The 18,280-nt window shown below is 48.5% G+C and overlaps 1 protein-coding gene across 2 annotated transcripts in view; it reads right to left on the bottom strand.

The window, feature by feature from the left end:
* The window catches only part of LOC118211896 (disco-interacting protein 2 homolog B-A-like), a 78,266-nt gene that overhangs the window by 9,522 nt on the left and 50,464 nt on the right, over positions 1-18,280 (bottom strand). Inside the window, exons 13-28 of one of the 2 annotated variants that reach the window (XM_035389461.1) lie at positions 17,616-17,718; positions 16,970-17,034; positions 16,272-16,365; positions 15,528-15,647; positions 14,627-14,741; positions 13,505-13,644; positions 12,194-12,330; positions 11,892-11,972; positions 11,298-11,425; positions 10,544-10,658; positions 9,391-9,592; positions 8,614-8,726; positions 7,401-7,424; positions 2,875-2,955; positions 2,318-2,441; positions 721-842 (exon numbers count right to left, since the gene is read on the bottom strand). In XM_035389461.1, coding sequence (XP_035245352.1) covers positions 721-842; positions 2,318-2,441; positions 2,875-2,955; positions 7,401-7,424; positions 8,614-8,726; positions 9,391-9,592; positions 10,544-10,658; positions 11,298-11,425; positions 11,892-11,972; positions 12,194-12,330; positions 13,505-13,644; positions 14,627-14,741; positions 15,528-15,647; positions 16,272-16,365; positions 16,970-17,034; positions 17,616-17,718 — 1,764 coding nt within the window. The remainder of the gene's footprint in view (positions 1-720; positions 843-2,317; positions 2,442-2,874; positions 2,956-7,400; positions 7,425-8,613; positions 8,727-9,390; positions 9,593-10,543; positions 10,659-11,297; positions 11,426-11,891; positions 11,973-12,193; positions 12,331-13,504; positions 13,645-14,626; positions 14,742-15,527; positions 15,648-16,271; positions 16,366-16,969; positions 17,035-17,615; positions 17,719-18,280) is intronic. The other variant, XM_035389462.1, reaches the window with a different exon arrangement.

The following is an 18,280-nucleotide window of genomic DNA, read 5'->3' as shown; positions in this document are numbered from 1 at the left end:
ACACGTGGAAGAAATGTGGTGCATGTAAGTGAAACAAGATGGCCACAATAACTTTTTTAAATGTTGCAACAGCACCACCTAGTGGTCAGTGGCATGGATGTCATGCATAATAAACTGTCAGCCATACTGGACATGCCTGCCAAGTTTTGTGAGTTTTTGAACATGGGAAAGGGATGAAAATTTAGCAAGAAGTGGAAGAAAAATGAGAGGAAGAATAATAATCCAAAGAAAATAGGGGTGCTACACACCCTTGGTGCCTGGCCCCCTAAATAGGTCTTAGTCCTAAACATTATGGAGCTCACCTTACATACACGCTCATGCACACTCACAAACACGCTCTCCCACAGGTAATACCACACACGCTCTCCCACAGGCAATACCACACACGCTCTCCCACAGGTAATACCACACGCCCTCCCACAGGTAACTCCACACACGCTCTCCTACAGGTAATACCACACGCTCTCCCACAGGTAATACCACACACGCTCTCCCACAGGCATACCACACACACTCTCCCACAGGTAATACCACACACGCTCTCCCACAGGTAATACCACACACACGCTCTCCTACAGGTAATACCACACGCTCTCCCACAGGTAACTCCACACACGCTCTCCCACAGGTAACTCCACACACGCTCTCCCACAGGTAACCCCAACACAGGCTTACTGACATTCTCTCGCTCGGTCACTCGTGATCCACACACAGACTCACGTCGATGATCATGCGGACAGTGGGCAGGGTGGCTGCCAGGTTTTGCGGGTGGGGGGGTCGAACGGTGGCAGGGACGCAGCCGGCGTAGAGGCACCCGTAGAAGGAGGCGATCAGATCAATACCTGCAGGGAAGAGAGCACATTACACGCAACGCAAAAGGCCAATGTCTGCCTGATCAGCCAGTATGAGACCCCAAGAGGCCAATGTCTGTCTGATCAGCCAGTATGAGACCCCAAGAGGCCAATGTCTGTCTGATCAGCCAGTATGAGACCCCAAGAGGCCAATGTCTGTCTGATCAGCCAGTATGAGACCCCAAGAGGCCAATGTCTGTCTGATCAGCCAGTATGAGACCCCAAGAGGCCAATGTCTGTCTGATCAGCCAGTATGAGACCCCAAGAGGCCAATGTCTGTCTGATCAGCCAGTATGAGACCCCAAGAGGCCAATGTCTGTCTGATCAGCCAGTATGAGACCCCAAGAGGCCAATGTCTGTCTGATCAGCCAGTATGAGACCCCAAGAGGCCAATGTCTGCCTGATCAGCCAGTATGAGACCCCAAGAGGCCAATGTCTGCCTGATCAGCCAGTATGAGACCCCAAGAGGCCAATGTCTGTCTGATCGGCCAGTATGAGACCCCAAGAGGCCAATGTCTGTCTGATCAGCCAGTATGAAACCCCAAGAGGCCAATGTCTGTCTGATCGGCCAGTATGAAACCCCAAGAGGCCAATGTCTGTCTGATCAGCCAGTATGAAACCCCAAGAGGCCAATGTCTGTCTGATCAGCCAGTATGAAACCCCAAGAGGCCAATGTCTGTCTGATCGGCCAGTATGAGACCCCAAGAGGCCAATGTCTGTCTGATCAGCCAGTATGAAACCCCAAGAGGCCAATGTCTGCCTGATCAGCCAGTATGAAACCCCAAGAGGCCAATGTCTGTCTGATCAGCCAGTATGAAACCCCAAGAGGCCAATGTCTGTCTGATCAGCCAGTATGAGACCCCAAGAGGCCAATGTCTGTCTGATCAGCCAGTATGAAACCCCAAGAGGCCAATGTCTGTCTGATCAGCCAGTATGAGACCCCAAGAGGCCAATGTATGTCTGATCAGCCAGTATGAGACCCCAAGAGGCCAATGTCTGTCTGATCAGCCAGTATGAAACCCCAAGAGGCCAATGTCTGCCTGATCAACCAGTATGAAACCCCAAGAGGCCAATGTCTGTCTGATCAGCCAGTATGAGACCCCAAGAGGCCAATGTCTGTCTGATCAGCCAGTATGAAACCCCAAGAGGCCAATGTCTGCCTGATCAGCCAGTATGAAACCCCAAGAAGCCAATGTCTGCCTAATCAGCCAGTATGAAACCCCAAGAGGCCAATGTCTGCCTGATCAGCCAGTATGAAACCCCAAGGGGTCCAGAGCACAGTTTCTGTGAGACTGACTTTAGCCTTGTTGAGCCCCATGGTGTGTATTTGTACATGCGTGTGTGTGTGTACCTGCATATATGTGTGTGTACACGTGCGCGTGCGCGTGTGTGTGTATGCGTGTGCGCGTGTGTGTGTATGTGTATGTGTGTGTGTGTGTGTGTGTGTGTGTGTGTGTGCGACTCACCAGGAGGGTACAGAAGCACCACGTTGTCTCCGGTGTTGATGCTGCCCTTCTCCATCAGGGCAGAGGCGATCTTCTCCGCCCGCTTGTGCAGCTGCACACAGGAGGCAGTGCTCACGGCCACGCCCTAACACCCCACAGACAGAGAAACACATCACTGCACCAAACACACTGCTTCCTGTTTAACTGCATTAACTGTGGGACTAACTGAGCATGCACGTGTGTGTGTGTGTGTGTGTGTGTGTATGTGCGTGTGTGTGTGTGTATGTGCGTGTGTGTGTGTGTATGTGTGCGTATGTATGAGTGTGTGTGTGTGTGTGCGTGTGTGTGTGTGTGTGTGTGTGTATGTATGAGTATGTATGTGTGCGTGTGTGTGTGTATGTGTGCGTATGTATGAGTATGTGTGTGTGTGTGTGTGTGTGTGTGTGTGTGTGTGTTGGTATGAGTATGTGTGTGTGTGCATGCGTGTGTGTGTGTATGTGTGCGTATGTATGAGTATGTGTGTGTGTGTGTGTGTGCGTGCTTGTGTGTGTGTGTGTGTGTGTGTGTGTGTGTTGTACCTTCGCATTGAGAAGCACAAACAGGACGTGGTCTGGGTCTGAGCTGGCTCTCCACTGCAAGGCCTCGGCCAGGTACTGGTGCTGGAAGGAGCAGAGTACCAGTGAGCGCACAGCCACAACCCTCCGCTCCGCTCTCCGTTTGTTGACCACATGCCAACAAACAAAATGGCCTCCCAAAAGGGGCTTCTGTTTGTGGAATCACAAGCGTCACCACCTTAACATTAATGTAGCATTCTGTGTTCACGTGGTAATGTGAACCTACGTATTCCCTTCTGAATTAGTTACATGCGGCAGCCATTTTTCTTCCATGTATCCATGCTCATTTAGACATGGGGCAGTGGGAGGAGTCACAATTGGGGATGTCACAGTGGGTGGAGCCACAATTGGGGATGTCACACTGGGAGGAGCCACAACAGGGGATGTCACTTTGGGAGGAGCCACAATACGGGATGTCACAGTGGGAGGAGCCACAATAGGGAATGTCACAGTAGGAGGAGCCAATCTAATTAAAGCAGGTTCTATCAACTGATTTAAGGCACTGTTAGTCAGATTTAAAATTCTGATTATTTCAATTTAGAACTGTACCCATAGGGGATATGAAAGGAAATCACATTTTTGTGCCAGAACAAGAGGTGGAGGTTACCTATCTATTTGACAAGAGTTACCGGTGAAACGTAATTCTATTATCTAGGTATGTGCATGTCACATATCAATGAGGTCCCTCTGTGAGAAAGAAGGAAATAAGGAACTAAAGGAAAAAAAAGAAAGAGGGGAATAAGGAACTAAAGGAAAAAAGAAAGAAGGGAATAAGTAACTAGAGGAAAAAAAGGAGAGGTATGTAGGGAAATGGAGAGAAGGGAGAGGTGAGGATTTTGGGTAAGAGTTAGGAGCATCAGTTTATGTTCACATAAGCATCCTCAGTAACACGGCTGAGGACTTTAGCCAGGACACAGTTCAGTCCATCAGTATGAGCCCTGAGCCAAACTCAGCCATCATCCACACTGTGGCACGTTCATCAGTATGAGCCAAACTCAGCCATCATCCACACTGTGGCACGTTCATCAGTATGAGCCCCAAACTCACAGACATCATCCACACTGTGGCACGTTCATCAGTATGAGCCCCAAACTCACAGCCATCATCCACACTGTGGCACGTTCATCAGTATGAGCCCCAAACTCACAGCCATCATCCACACTGTGGCACGTTCATCAGTATGAGCTCTGAGCCAAACTCACAGCCATCATCCACACTGTGGCACGTTCATCAGCATGAGCTCTGAGTCAAACTCACAGCCATCATCCACACTGTGGCACGTTCATCAGTATGAGCCAAACTCACAGCCATCATCCACACTGTGGCACGTTCATCAGTATAAGCTCTGAGCCAAACTCACAGCCATCATCCACACTGTGGCACGTTCATCAGTATGAGCCAAACTCACAGCCATCATCCACACTGTGGCACGTTCATCAGTATGAGCCAAACTCACAGACATCATCCACACTGTGGCACGTTCATCAGTATAAGCCAAACTCACAGATATCATCCACACTGTGGCACGTTCATCAGTATGAGCCCCAAACTCACAGCCGTCATCCACACTGTGGCACGTTCATCAGTATGAGCCAAACTCACAGCCATCATCCACACTGTGGCACGTTCATCAGCATGAGCTCTGAGTCAAACTCACAGCCATCATCCACACTGTGGCACGTTCATCAGTATGAGCCAAACTCACAGCCATCATCCACACTGTGGCACGTTCATCAGTATAAGCTCTGAGCCAAACTCACAGCCATCATCCACACTGTGGCACGTTCATCAGTATGAGCCAAACTCACAGCCATCATCCACACTGTGGCACGTTCATCAGTATGAGCCAAACTCACAGACATCATCCACACTGTGGCACGTTCATCAGTATAAGCCAAACTCACAGATATCATCCACACTGTGGCACGTTCATCAGTATGAGCCCCAAACTCACAGCCGTCATCCACACTGTGGCACGTTCATCAGTATGAGCCAAACTCACAGCCATCATCCACACTGTGGCACGTTCATCAGTATGAGCCCCAAACTCACAGCCATCATCCACACTGTGGCACGTTCATCAGTATGAGCCAAACTCACAGCCATCATCCACACTGAGGCACGTTCATCAGTATGAGCTCTGAGCCAAACTCACAGCCATCATCCACACTGTGGCACGTTCATCAGTATGAGCCAAACTCACAGCCGTCATCCACACTGTGGCACGTTCATCAGTATGAGCTCTGAGCCAAACTCACAGCCATCATCCACACTGTGGCACCTTCATCAGTATGAGCCCCAAACTCACAGCCAGCTCACGCGTTAACGGGATACAGCCTGAGGCCTGAACCACTGAACAGATCGCCAAGCAACACAACAGAAATGACACCAAGCCAGGCAATCACACGCAAAGGAGAACAGTCGGCACCAGCTTGGCAACACTGGGGGAGGTGGGGTGGAAAACAACATCCACTTCAATAGAACATGACTAGAACTGAAATAAGACTTTCTTTTGATGTTTTTTTAATTTAAAATATTTTATTTTATTTTTCTAAAAAAACTCGGCTGTTGATGTGGATGATATGCTTCCATCCATTTTGATCGGTAAGGAACAGGAGCAGAGAAGGTGCACACGGTGGTAAAGGAACGCCTTTTTTAAATGCACATGCAGGCTTGCTTGCATAACACAGGAGACCATGCAGAGTCTCGGAGCTCTCATACTGAGCCACATCTGCTGCTGATACATAACAGGGGTGCACATAATCTCTGATTTATATCAGTCACACACATACAATGCCTTAATAAAATGCCTCTGAAATGCCAATTTGGACATTGTATGTGTCCACACTACCATGTTGTGATTTTTTGAATGCAGGAACAAAACAAGACTCATCTCGTTAAACGTGATCGTAGCGGCATAGGCTGTGGGGCTAAATCTGATTCTGTAGATTCAGACCTGGGACAAATACGTATTTGTTTTGGATTCAAATACTTTTCTGTGCTTTACTGATCTTGTCGGGTTTATTGGAACCGATGAAATACTGTCAAAAAGTGCAAACCCCGCCTTCTGGTCATATTGGCAGGCTGAATTACACCAGGCAAGATCAACAGAGCACAGAAAAGTATTTGAATCCAAAACAAATACGTATACGTATTTGACCCAGGTCTGTGTAGATCCCAGACAGATCCCTGGAGATCAGCCTTCAGAAAGCCCTCCATACTGCTCTCTGTGCTGTTCCTCTGCTCCGCTGGAAAATCTTTACAGTTTTGAACAAACACCAATCAGCTTGTCAGTAATGCTGAATAATCACTTATTCCGCGAACCCGGTTTGGACTAATCACTCATGTATGGAATAATCACTCATGGCCATGACTGCACCCCCCCCCCCCCCCCCCCCCCACAGACACCACTTCAACCTAGGGATGGGCGATATATTGTGACAAGAATTATCGAATGCAATAACGGTCATAGCCAAAATCTGGTGATTACCTTTCCTTTCTTTCCGTCTTTTTCTTTTCAATTACACCTGAAGCGGTTAGTAAACAACCAAGCTAAAGGGACTGCGTCAAAGACACGTCACCACTGCTATCTATTGCGTGTTGATGATAGCCAATGAGCACCAAGGTCGTACAGCTTCCATGTGATCATGTGATGTGTTTTAACCAATCACATGGACCTGTGAGGCCTTGCTGCTAATTGGCTGTCTTACGGTCACCCAATCGGTCACAGAGGAGGCACTTCACATGGCCTCTGTGGTTGTTTACTACCGCGTCAAGTATAATTAAAGATAAAAAGACGCGAAGAAAGGCAATACACCACACGGTGGCTATGACTGTTATTGCACTCAGAAATTAACATCACTGATAAATCCCCCAACCATACTTCAAACCCATCACTAATCTATCCAACGAGAGTGCACCACAGCACACCACTACTGTGCTGTGTTTGTCCCGTTTACGCTCAACACAACCAACTCGTATGACTGCGCTACTACACACTGCTAATTGCTCACACTTGATTTCAGAAACTCTTCTCCGTTACTTCGCTATTGCAGCGGTTTCTCGACCGTTGTTATTAAGGTTTTCTCGTCAGCTAACGGCACACAGTAAGGTTTATGTGAACCCCTGATACAGAGTAAAGTAATATAGCTCCAACCACGGCGAAAAAGTGACCAGACCTAGGATGTGGTTTGAAACAATGGGATTTCCCCGAGAGGAATACTTAAAAAGATATAACAAAACTGATATGGGAAGCACATGGTTTGGAGAAAGAGGTTGTGTAATTACTTATATTACTTTAAGATACGATGTTTAATGTTTGAATCCCATTATTTCAAACCACTTCCTTGGTCCAGTCACTTTTTTGCGGTGGGCGGGACGTAAACACTCTATAATAGGTAAGGGGAATGGTCATCAAAGCAGTGATTGACAGGCTCTGCAGCACGTCTGACAGGAAGTAGCAGATCAGACCGGCGGGCGGTCATCCTTACCATCATGGTGGGCCACAGACAGAGCTAAACCCCCACGACATCCGAGAGATAAAGACAAAACAGAGCAGGCCTTTAGTCAGACAATGAGCTTCAGACTCCTCCCCCAACCCCCATGGCCTTCACAGAGAGAACTTCCCAAGGGAAATATGCTCCTCCCCATTGGCCTTCACAGAGAGAACTCCCCAAGGGGAATATGCTCCTCCCCACTGGCCTTCACAGAGGGAACTGCCTAAGGGAATATGCTCCTCCTCCATGGCCTTCACAGAGAGAACTGCCCAAGTGGAATATGCTCCTCCCCCATGGCCTTCACAAAGATAACTTCCCAAGGGAAATATGCTCCTCCCCATTGGCCTTCATAGAGAGAACTCCCCAGGGGGAATATGCTCCTCCCCACTGGCCTTCACAGAGAGAACTACCCAAGGGGAAAATGCTCCTCCCCCAGGGCCTTCATAGAGAGAATTGTCCATAGGGAATATGCTCCTCCCCACTAGCCTTCACAGAGAGAACTGCCCAAGGGGAATATGCTCTTCCCCATGGCCTTCACAGAGAGAACTGCCCATCGGGAATATGCTCCTCCCCATTGGCCTTCACAGAGAGAATTGCCCATCGGGAATATGCTCCTCCCCATTGGCCTTCACAGAGAGAACTGCCCATAGGGAATATGCTCCTCCCCCATTGGCCTTCACAGAGAGAACTGCCAAAGGGGAATATGCTCCTCCCCACTGGCCTTCACAGAGAGAACTCCCCAGGGGGAATATGCTCCTCCCCACTGGCCTTCACAGAGAACTGCCCAAGGGGAAAATGCTCCTCCCCATTGGCCTTCAGAGAGAGAATTGCCCATAGGGAATATGCTCCTCCCCACTGGCCTTCACAGATAGAAAAAAACAGCAAAAGTTGGAAACTATAAATTATTTCTACTTTGTTTTTCTTCGTCCACTTTTCTGCTTTGGCTAGATTTATAGATATAAGTGATTGGTAATGTGTGCACCAAATATTACCTGTTAAATCCCAGCCTGGTACTGACAAACAATGTGCACAAACTACTTGTAATTTTAAGAAGGTGATGACTTGTGGAGGAGTTTCTCATTGACACTTCCTTCCTGATTACTCTACAGTTTTTTGCCATTTCCACCCGGAGATTATCTCTTACACGTATGCTAACCCCGCTGTGTTATTCTAACTGATATTACTCACAGTCAGGGACTGGCCTTACCTTCCGGACCAGCTCCTGGTCATCAATCAGGCCCAGCTCCCGCCCGGCTGCCTGTGCAATTCTCTTTCCCGCCACCAGGTTACCGACCATGATGGAGGCTGGCCCCACCCCCACTGAGAGAGAGACAAACCAAATCTGTAATACACACACGCACAACGCACACACAAATGGCTGAGGTGCGTCAAATTCCATGACAAAAATACCATTTTGCCAGTGCAACAGCTCGCAACGCACCATGCGCTGGCCAGAAAATACAGCGCTAATTCTCAGATACACGTACAGTTTTGTGTGATTTTATCCCCAAAACACCACGAGGTTGGTGACGCAGGTGTATTGGTTTGGGATGGTTGGTGATGCAGGTGTGTTGGTTTGGGAAGGTTTGTGACACAGGTGTGTTGGTTTGGGAAGGTTGGTGATGCAGGTATGTTGGTTTGGGATGGTTGGTGATGCAGGTGTGTTGGTTTGGGAAGGTTGGTGACACAGGTGTGTTGGTTTGGGAAGGTTGGTGATGCAGGGATGTTGGTTTGGGATGGTTGGTGATGCAGGTGTGTTGGTTTGGGATGGTTGGTGATGCAGGTGTGTTGGTTTGGGATGGTTGGTGATACAGGTGTGTTGGTTTGGGAAGGTTGGTGACACAGGTGTGCTGGTTTGGGAAGGTTGGTGACGCACGTGTGCTGGTTTGGGAAGGTTGGTGATGCAGGTGTTTTGATTTGGGAAGGTTTGTCACACAGGTGTGTTGGTTTGGGAAGGACAGTGAGGCAGGTGTGTAGGTCATACCTGGCTGTTTTTGTCGCGGTTTGGGAAGGTTGGTCACACAGGTGTGGGGGCACATCAGAATGTTGCAGGGGTGCAGGTGGCCGTCCAGGAAGTGCTGCTTGGTTTCAGAGACGTGGATGCCGCCAAGTGGTGTTTTGGGGAGGGTGTTGGCAGGAACCAGAGCCAGACAGTACAGACCCACTTGGTGGATGCTGTCTATGGCCTGCAGGAAGAAACAAACGAAAATCTGCATTACTATCTGACTTTGTGCAAATTCTCTCTATCAAAAAAATATACATGCACACACACATCATCATACTTTATTGCTATACTTGCCCTGCCCAGGGACCACACATGAAAACAGGGCTTTTAGCCATGACGGTGGTGGTACATCAGATTTATTATTTTGGAATCTACGCTAAAATTTCACATTCTCCTTAACAAACAGATTAAATAAAACAATCTCAAGGACCTGATGATGTCACAGAAATTTAAAACGCGTGGGAGACTCCAAGTGGTTAAAGTTTTCATCTGAAAATCTGCAACCATTTCAGACCCAAGAATCCCGGTGAGGTGAGTTAACCAATCAACGGTTTTATTCAATCAATTAAGTGCTCACTATAACAACTATAAACCCAAGACACTTAGCCAATTTTAAAGGGAAAGCACCACAAAAGATATTAGACCAATTCTATCTAGTCCAGAGGTTTTTTAATTAAATTAAGCTGAAATTGTTGTTAGTATGGCTTCAAATTTGACAAATTGATCACTCCTGGAAAATTTCTTCTGTGATGAGTGACGCAATAGGGTGCACACTAACAGCTCTTAAGGTTGAAAAGATGAGAGAAATTGACAGCATTTAGTAGAAAAGACGACAGAAATGGACTGCATTGAAATATCTGTCTCTGAATCAAAGGACTCTATCAGCGTCATATCAATATCATTACCAGTTACCATACTCGGATAACTCTGGCTCTGGTGAGTCTGTAGAAGATAAAACAGGACAACTTCTTCCATTTGGCTGGTGTATTTCATTATTTATAATATCTGGTGCTTACCCATTAAGGCTAAGGGACACTAGGGGGCACACAGAGGGGGCGACGGTGTGTGGAGAGATAGGGATGGAGGGAAGGAAGGAGGGATGGAGGGAGGGAGAGCGGAGGGAAGAGAGTACCTGCAGAACTCGGCTCATCCACTGGAAGCTGTCTTCTTCACTGGCATCCGGCCTCTGCTCCGCCACGATCACGATCCTCTCATCGTAGAACACCGTCACAGAGAAGACCGCGATCCTGCGACACACACAGAACAGCCAGTCACACACTCACACACGCACACACACACACACACACACACACACACACACACACACGATCACGATCCTCTCATCGTAGAACACCGTCACAGAGAAGACCGCGATCCTGCGACACACACAGAACAGCCAGTCACACACACGCACACGCACACGCACACGCACACACACACACGCACACACTCACACACACGCACACACACGATCACGATCCTCTCATCGTAGAACACCGTCACAGAGAAGACCGCGATCCTGCGACACACACAGAACAGCCAGTCACACACACGCACGCGCGCACACACACACACACACACACACACACGATCACGATCCTCTCATCGTAGAACACCGTCACAGAGAAGACCGTGATCCTGCGACACACACAGAACAGCCAGTCACACACACGCACGCGCGCACACACACACACACACACACACACACACACACACACACACACACGATCACGATCCTCTCATCGTAGAACACCGTCACAGAGAAGACCGCGATCCTGCGACACACACAGAACAGCCAGTCACACACACACACAGAGGAGGCCGGGGGGCCTGCAGAGGAGGCCGGGGGGCCTGCAGAGGAGGCCGGGTTGGCCAGGTCCTCTCACCTCCCGCGGTACACGGTCTTCATCGGCTCCACGGCCAGCGCCGTGGCCACCAGGTCGTCCGCATTGTGCCTCCGGCCGCTCACCATCAGCAGGCCCTCCAGCCGGCCCACCACGAACACCAGGCTGCCCTGCAGGACGGGACGGGAGGGGAGGGGATGGGAGGGGAGGAGAAGGGACGGGACGGGACGGGACGGGAGGGGAGAGGAGGGGAGTCACAGGACTACATTCAGTCTGTGCTGTTTATAAAAACAGTGATGAAACTGACATTTTTATTTGCTTTCAGCCCAAACATCTAAGGCAAATGTTAAGCCATTTTCAAGGCATATATATATATATATATTACAACAGTGTCATAGCAGCAGTACCACACCATGATAACATACATGATAATATACATAGTAATGGTGTCAGTTCAGTAACATCTATGGGAAAAGTGCTGTTGCAGTGTTATTGCTGTAGGTACACAGGGGGTGTCAATGCTGTAGCACAAAAAGCGTTATACATCTTCAGTCTGAAGCAACAATGCTTCAGTTACACAAAGAACACCACAGAGAAAGCACTGAAGTCGGCCATTTTATATTCCTGCTCACTTACCGGCCCCACGAAACCCAGGAGGCCGGACCGTACGAAGGGAATCTCTCCTATCGGGGTACCACTGGAGTTCACGGGAATCACCTGAAGACAAACGCGTTTCATTTTGCACCACCGCGTTTTCAAATTCTGGTTCATGGAACAGCATGTTTCAGTGTGGTTCACATTCTTACATACATGCACTTAAACAGCTATGTTCCAGTAGATTATTCACATAAACTGGATCGTATACTTACTGCATGTTTTTGTGTGCAGAACACACAAATAAGCCCATGAACGACAGAGACAAGAGCGGAAAAAAATACCTCAAACGTGTTTTTGGTGACCCCTGACAGGCCGTAGTACATGGTCCCTCCAGCGCGAGAGTTCACCAGAATCTCTCCGATCTCATCCGTTTTACACAGCTGGGGCGGACCGTCTGGCTTCACAATGCACATGAGGGCTGTAATGCACAGAGTCACAGTTAGTGCTGTAATGCACAGAGTCACAGTTAGTGCTGTAATGCACAGAGTCACAGTTAGTGCTGTAATGCACAGAATCACAGTTAGTGCTGTAGCACACAGAATCGCAGTTAGTGCTGTAGCACACAGAATCACAGTTAGTGCTGTAATGCACAGAATCACAGTTAGTGTTGTAGCACACAGAATCACAGTTAGTGCTGTAATGCACACAGAATCACAGTTAGTGCTGTAGCGCACAGAATCACAGTTAGTGCTGTAATGCACAGAATCACAGTTAGTGCTGTAATGCACAGAATCACAGTTAGTGCTGTAATGCACAGAATCACAGTTAGTGCTGTAATGCACAGAATCACAGTTAGTGCTGTAGCACACAGAATCACAGTTAGTGCTGCAATGCACAGAATCACAGTTAGTGCTGTAGCACACAGAATCACAGTTAGTGCTGTAGCACACAGAATCACAGTTAGTGCTGTAGCACACAGAATCACAGTTAGTGCTGTAGCACACAGAATCACAGTTGGTGCTGTAATGCACAGAATCACAGTTAGTGCTGTAGCACACAGAATCACAGTTAGTGCTGTAGCACACAGAATCACAGTTAGTGCTGTAGCACACAGAATCACAGTTAGTGCTGTAATGCACAGAATCACAGTTAGTGCTGTAGCACACAGAATCACAGTTAGTGCCCTAATGCACAGAATCGCAGTTAGTGCTGTAGCACACAGAATCACAGTTAGTGCTGTAATGCACACAGAATCAGTTAGTTCTGTAGCACACAGAATCGCAGTTAGTGCTGTAGCACACAGAATCAGTTAGTGCTGTAATGCACAGAATCACAGTTAGTACTGCAATGCACAGAATCATAGTTAGTACTGCAATGCACAGAATCACAGTTAGTACTGCAATGCACAGAATCATAGTTAGTACTGCAATGCACAGAATCACAGTTAGTGCTGTAACGCACAGAATCACAGTTAGTGCTGTAATGCACAAAATCAGAGGTATATTCTGTGCATTACAGTAACTGTAATGCTTAGCCACGGTGTCCATGTTGAAACACACGGCTCCACCGCTCCAGTTTTGTAAAGCACAGAGTAACACAGAGCAGCCCTCAGGGCTGTAACAGACGACCCAGGGGGAGCTGAGGTCCCTCACCTCCGGGCATTATGTGTCCCACGTCCTGCACGGTCAGCGCGGAGTTCTTGTCCTCCGTGTTGACGCGGATCACTCCGTGGCTCAGCCCCCCCATGGACAGGATGGCCCGGGCAGGGAGGGGCGCCCCAGGAACCCCTGGCCTACGGGAGGAAGAGGGAGGGATGAGGGAGGATGACGGAGAGCTTCAGAGGAGCACTGAGAACGTTCACAACCGTAAGCGAAACGCTGAGTCAGCCCAGCACGGCCTCGGATTAAATCCCAGACCACAACAGTGTTGACTGCAGCAGGCCGCCCTGTGCATTTTGAAGTCCAAATTGTGAAAAAATACAAGTGGCAAACAAAACATGCTGGACCTACGCATTGCAGCCTCAACCTACCCTGATGAAGGCCAAGCGAGGCCACAACGCGTACGTCCAGCACATTTCATTTTGCTTGCCATGTTCCAATGAAGGCTTTTAACTTCACCGTCAAGAGTGCCTTGGATCTCTACCTGTTTGCCACTTGTATTTTTTCACAATTTGGACTGGCAAACGAAACCCTTTTTGACACAGATAAAATTCCTCTTTTATCCAAAGAGCACCTTCTCTAATCTTTTTGCACTGTCCCAAAAGGCTTGAGGATCATCCAGGTGCATTTTTGCAGATGTGAGATGAGCATTGATGTTTCTCTTGGTTAGCAGTGGTTTCTGCCTTGCTACTCTCTCATGAATCCCATTTTTGTCTCTTTCCTATTGTGAAGTCATGAACACTGACCTTAGCTGAGGCTAGAGTTCTTTGGATTATTCTGGGACCTGTGTATTTATCAAGTGGTCACATGATACCACGACACCGCAAAACCATTAAATGTTTGGACAAGCTTATCATTCCCAAAACACACGGAGACACCCCTAACTAAAGAGCCGTTTTGGGGGGGGGGCACAGCCATGTTCTGGTGGGACAGACAGAATGACCTTCAGGGGAAGGGCGGAGGTCATGTCTCCGGATGTTCAGAGGCGTGCCCCTTTTGAGGAGGGGGCAGAGGGGCGGGGCCTCTGGGGGCGGTTACCTGCGGATGGCCACGGTCAGGGCCTCAGGTGCCCCTTTGAGGACGGGGTAGAGGGGTGGGGCCTCAGGGGGCGGTTACCTGCGGATGGCCACGGTCATGGCCTCGGGGGACGTGGCGCAGGGGCAGATGACCTCAGGCTTCAGCCCGTGAACCAGGAAGACGTTCAGGAAGGCGTCGCAGGAGGACACCGACCCTACGGCGCAAACACAGGGACGGAGAGCAGGCTTTACTCACCAGGCCCTTCTTCCGCTACTTCAACACATTACAGGAGCAGATTAACTTACATGACAGGAAGTGATACGTGTGGGGGATAAACCTAATTTAAAACTAGAAGAGTGCGCTCAGTAGAGTGCAGATCTCCGCCAGGCGTGTCTGTCCGTTTGGAAGCAGTTCATGTTCACTTGCGGCCCCTACCGGCCGGTTAGGAGGAGTGAGCTGTCGATGTATTTCAATGGACAATGATGGAAATTAATTCAAAAGAATGCTTGTCGTTGACCGATTTGGAAAAATATTCCAGAATTGAGGTCCTTGGCATGCTGTCAGCATGCACAACAAATATTAGGGCTGATCGGCCCAGTAGTATGAGAGATTAGCTGCGGACAGAGACACACACGCACAAACACACACACACACACACACACACACACGCACGCACGACCAAACACATAATCCCCTCCAGGGGATTCCGCCTGGCGGAGATAACAATGGAAAAACAACAGGGGTATTTATTTTTTTAGGTAATTTTCCTCATGCTACACAAAAAATGCTAAACCCAGGCAAGCACGATTACTATAAGTCATTACACAAGTAGGGGTATGATCACTATGATAAAGTAATGAGCATATCAGAGTGAGAAGTGCTTTAGGAGTAAAGATAACCAAACAGAACAGGACAGATGCGGATTGAGACAGAGACGAGGTAAAGGGCAGAGGAGCTCGGCTGAATTCGGGATGAGAAAGGCGGAGTGTGGGGAACTCACAGGGGTTGGCACCGTCCGCCACGATCAGCATGCGCAGAGACGACAGGTTGGTGTCCCGCTGGTCCCTGTGAGCCATCATGGCCCAGTGAAGGTCCCGGCACTTAACCAGAGCCACCCGAGCTGCAGGAGGACCGAGAGGGAGGGAGCTTCAGAACAAACCTGTCCACAGCCACGGAACCCCACCCTCGGGCACAAAACCCATCCTCAGGCATGGAACCCACCCACAGCCACAGGACCCGCCTACAGCCACGGAATCCCACCCTTCACCCTTGTGGCCTGAAGCCTCAGCCCAAATCTTTAGTCCAAAGGGCTTTAAGACATTGGTCCTTTGTGGAAAGCATTATACCAAAAAAACTGAATTGAACATTGAATAGAACCCAGGTCTAATATATAGATGTGTGTGTCTTCAGATCTGCCATATATATGTTCATACAGTTAAGTGCATTGGGATTGGTACAGTGCATTTAACTGTGTGTTAAATTGATTATGGCACTACATGGCACAAAATAAGTCAAAACATCAAAAAAACTAATGTGGATTACATCCATAAAAGAGGATACAGCTAGAAGTGTGCTCTACACATACACACCCCATGTCAAGTCTATTTGCTAAGTGTACATTCTACAGCCGACCAATCAGAGACCTTCAGGCTCTTTGACTGACACATGCACAAGGATATGAACACGCCTCTGGTCTCGTATCCTGGCGTGGCCGTTGGGCATGCTGGTCCTGGCTGTCTCCTACCTTTGTGGGTGTGAACTCTCTGGACCCAGGAGAGTGGGCAGGCCTTCATCACGGCGTAGGGGACGCTGACGGTGTGGATGCGGTTCATAACGCTCTGAAACGCAGACCGCGACAAAAGCGTTCAGACCGACATGCAAGAGCAAGCTTGGCACTGTAGACCTGTCAATGAACTTCCAGTGGACCACTGTGGCAGGTACCATCCTTTGTTCAACAAATAACAATGTCCCCATTAATTCCCAAAATACTGTCCCTCTACATCAGTGGTTCTCAACTCGGGCCAGAAAGGGCCGGTGTGGGTGCAGGCTTTTGTTCCAACCAAGCAGTTACACACCTGATTCTACTAATCAAGGTCCTTAGTAAAGACTCCAAAGGTTGATTAGTAGAATCAGGTGTGTAACTGCTTGGTTGGAACAAAAGCCTGCACCCACACCGGCCCTTTCTGACCCGAGTTGAGAACCACTGGTCTACATCTTGACACTTAAACATTCCCTAACAGCTGATTCTCCAAGTTGTCACTGCAAAACAGAATTTGAATTGACCTACACGGTTAAATCTTAAAAATACAGTTGCAAGCAGCAATTATACAAAGAAGTCTGAAAGTCCAGGAGGAGCAGTACCACCTGGCTTTCCAGAGTGCAAAATGTCCATAAAGAGCGGGAGTAACCGTAGAGACCAAAGAGCCAATCGGCTTTGCTTACCGTGAGCACGCCGTGCCACAATCCCATGTCTTTCTTAAAGTCCAGCACATTGACCATAGTTTCTCCTGAGAAGATGAGAGAAAACAGCAAACCGAGTGGATTACACTGTACGGTCACAATACAGAGTACAGTCATCACATTACAGCCATTTACTAGTAACTGAGCAAGAGTAAAAGCAACTTTAAAGCTAGCAGAATCTCACTTTCAAGCAAATGGACAATCATTTCAGCAAATTCAATATTAAACTAAGTCAGCTGTGCAATCGGGTACACAGTCATGAACAACAAGCCTCTCACTGAGTCAAGCAGTCTGTTTACTAGGTGCTCTGAAAGTAATGGTGTGATGCTTTTCTGTCAGAACGAATGTGTACGCCCAGTGTTTTCATTCACACACAGACACGCACTGCCCTCTGCTGGACAGCACCCCAATTTCCTTCCTGGCCCCACAGTACAAATCCAAGGGGGCTCCGCACGCAGGCGGGCAGGCATGCACACACACACAGACGCACGCAGACACACAAAAACACGCACGTGGTGGCCCAGGACTGAGTTTGGGAAGCCACAGCGACCGGTTGTGGGAGGAGAGAGCGACGCCAGGTGATCTGGTCGGAGGACGCGCCCTCGAACCCTGGGCGCCTACGACTCACCTTCACAGTAGTTGCACGCCTGCGTCAGAGCCTGGCAGTGCGTCAGCATGGCGATCTTTGACACGGCCACGCCCATCACCGTGCCCTCCTTGCTGGCTTTGTACTGACGGGGAGACACAAGGGAAGATCATATCAGTATGACTATTCACTCTTACTTTGAAAGGTCTTACTCATACTTACACTTTAGACAGACAGACAGACAGACAGATAGACAGATAGACAGATAGACAGATAGATTGTTTATTAGCCACACAACCAAAACTGGTGGAATTTGTTTTCGGTACAGTATGTTATGTTATGCTCTGCAGCACAAATACATAAATGGACAACAGCAGACAATCCACATATTATCACGACACAATACAGGGATACAGTCAACATATCATCACAAAAGCATAGTACACACAACCATATACAGTAGGTGCATGGTAATGCATGTGAGTAGTATGTGAAGAGGGAGTTAGAGGGAGGAGTTCAGAGTCCTACTTTTGGTAGTAGGACCAAAATCTCTTAGAGACAAATTCTTAAACCTTTCTTTAAATCTAGACGGATGCTCTGTATCACCCGATGCAGTTGTTAAAAACCTGGGTGTGGCTACTGATTCAGCCCTTTCCTTTCAGGCTCACATTAATAATATCACACAACAGTGGCCTTCTTTCACCTGA

Source organism: Anguilla anguilla, chromosome 13 (genome assembly GCF_013347855.1).
Source record: "Anguilla anguilla isolate fAngAng1 chromosome 13, fAngAng1.pri, whole genome shotgun sequence".
Lineage (NCBI taxonomy): Eukaryota > Metazoa > Chordata > Actinopteri > Anguilliformes > Anguillidae > Anguilla > Anguilla anguilla.
The sequence above is the reverse complement of the archived record's forward strand: the minus strand, read 5'-3'. Positions and strand labels throughout refer to the sequence as shown.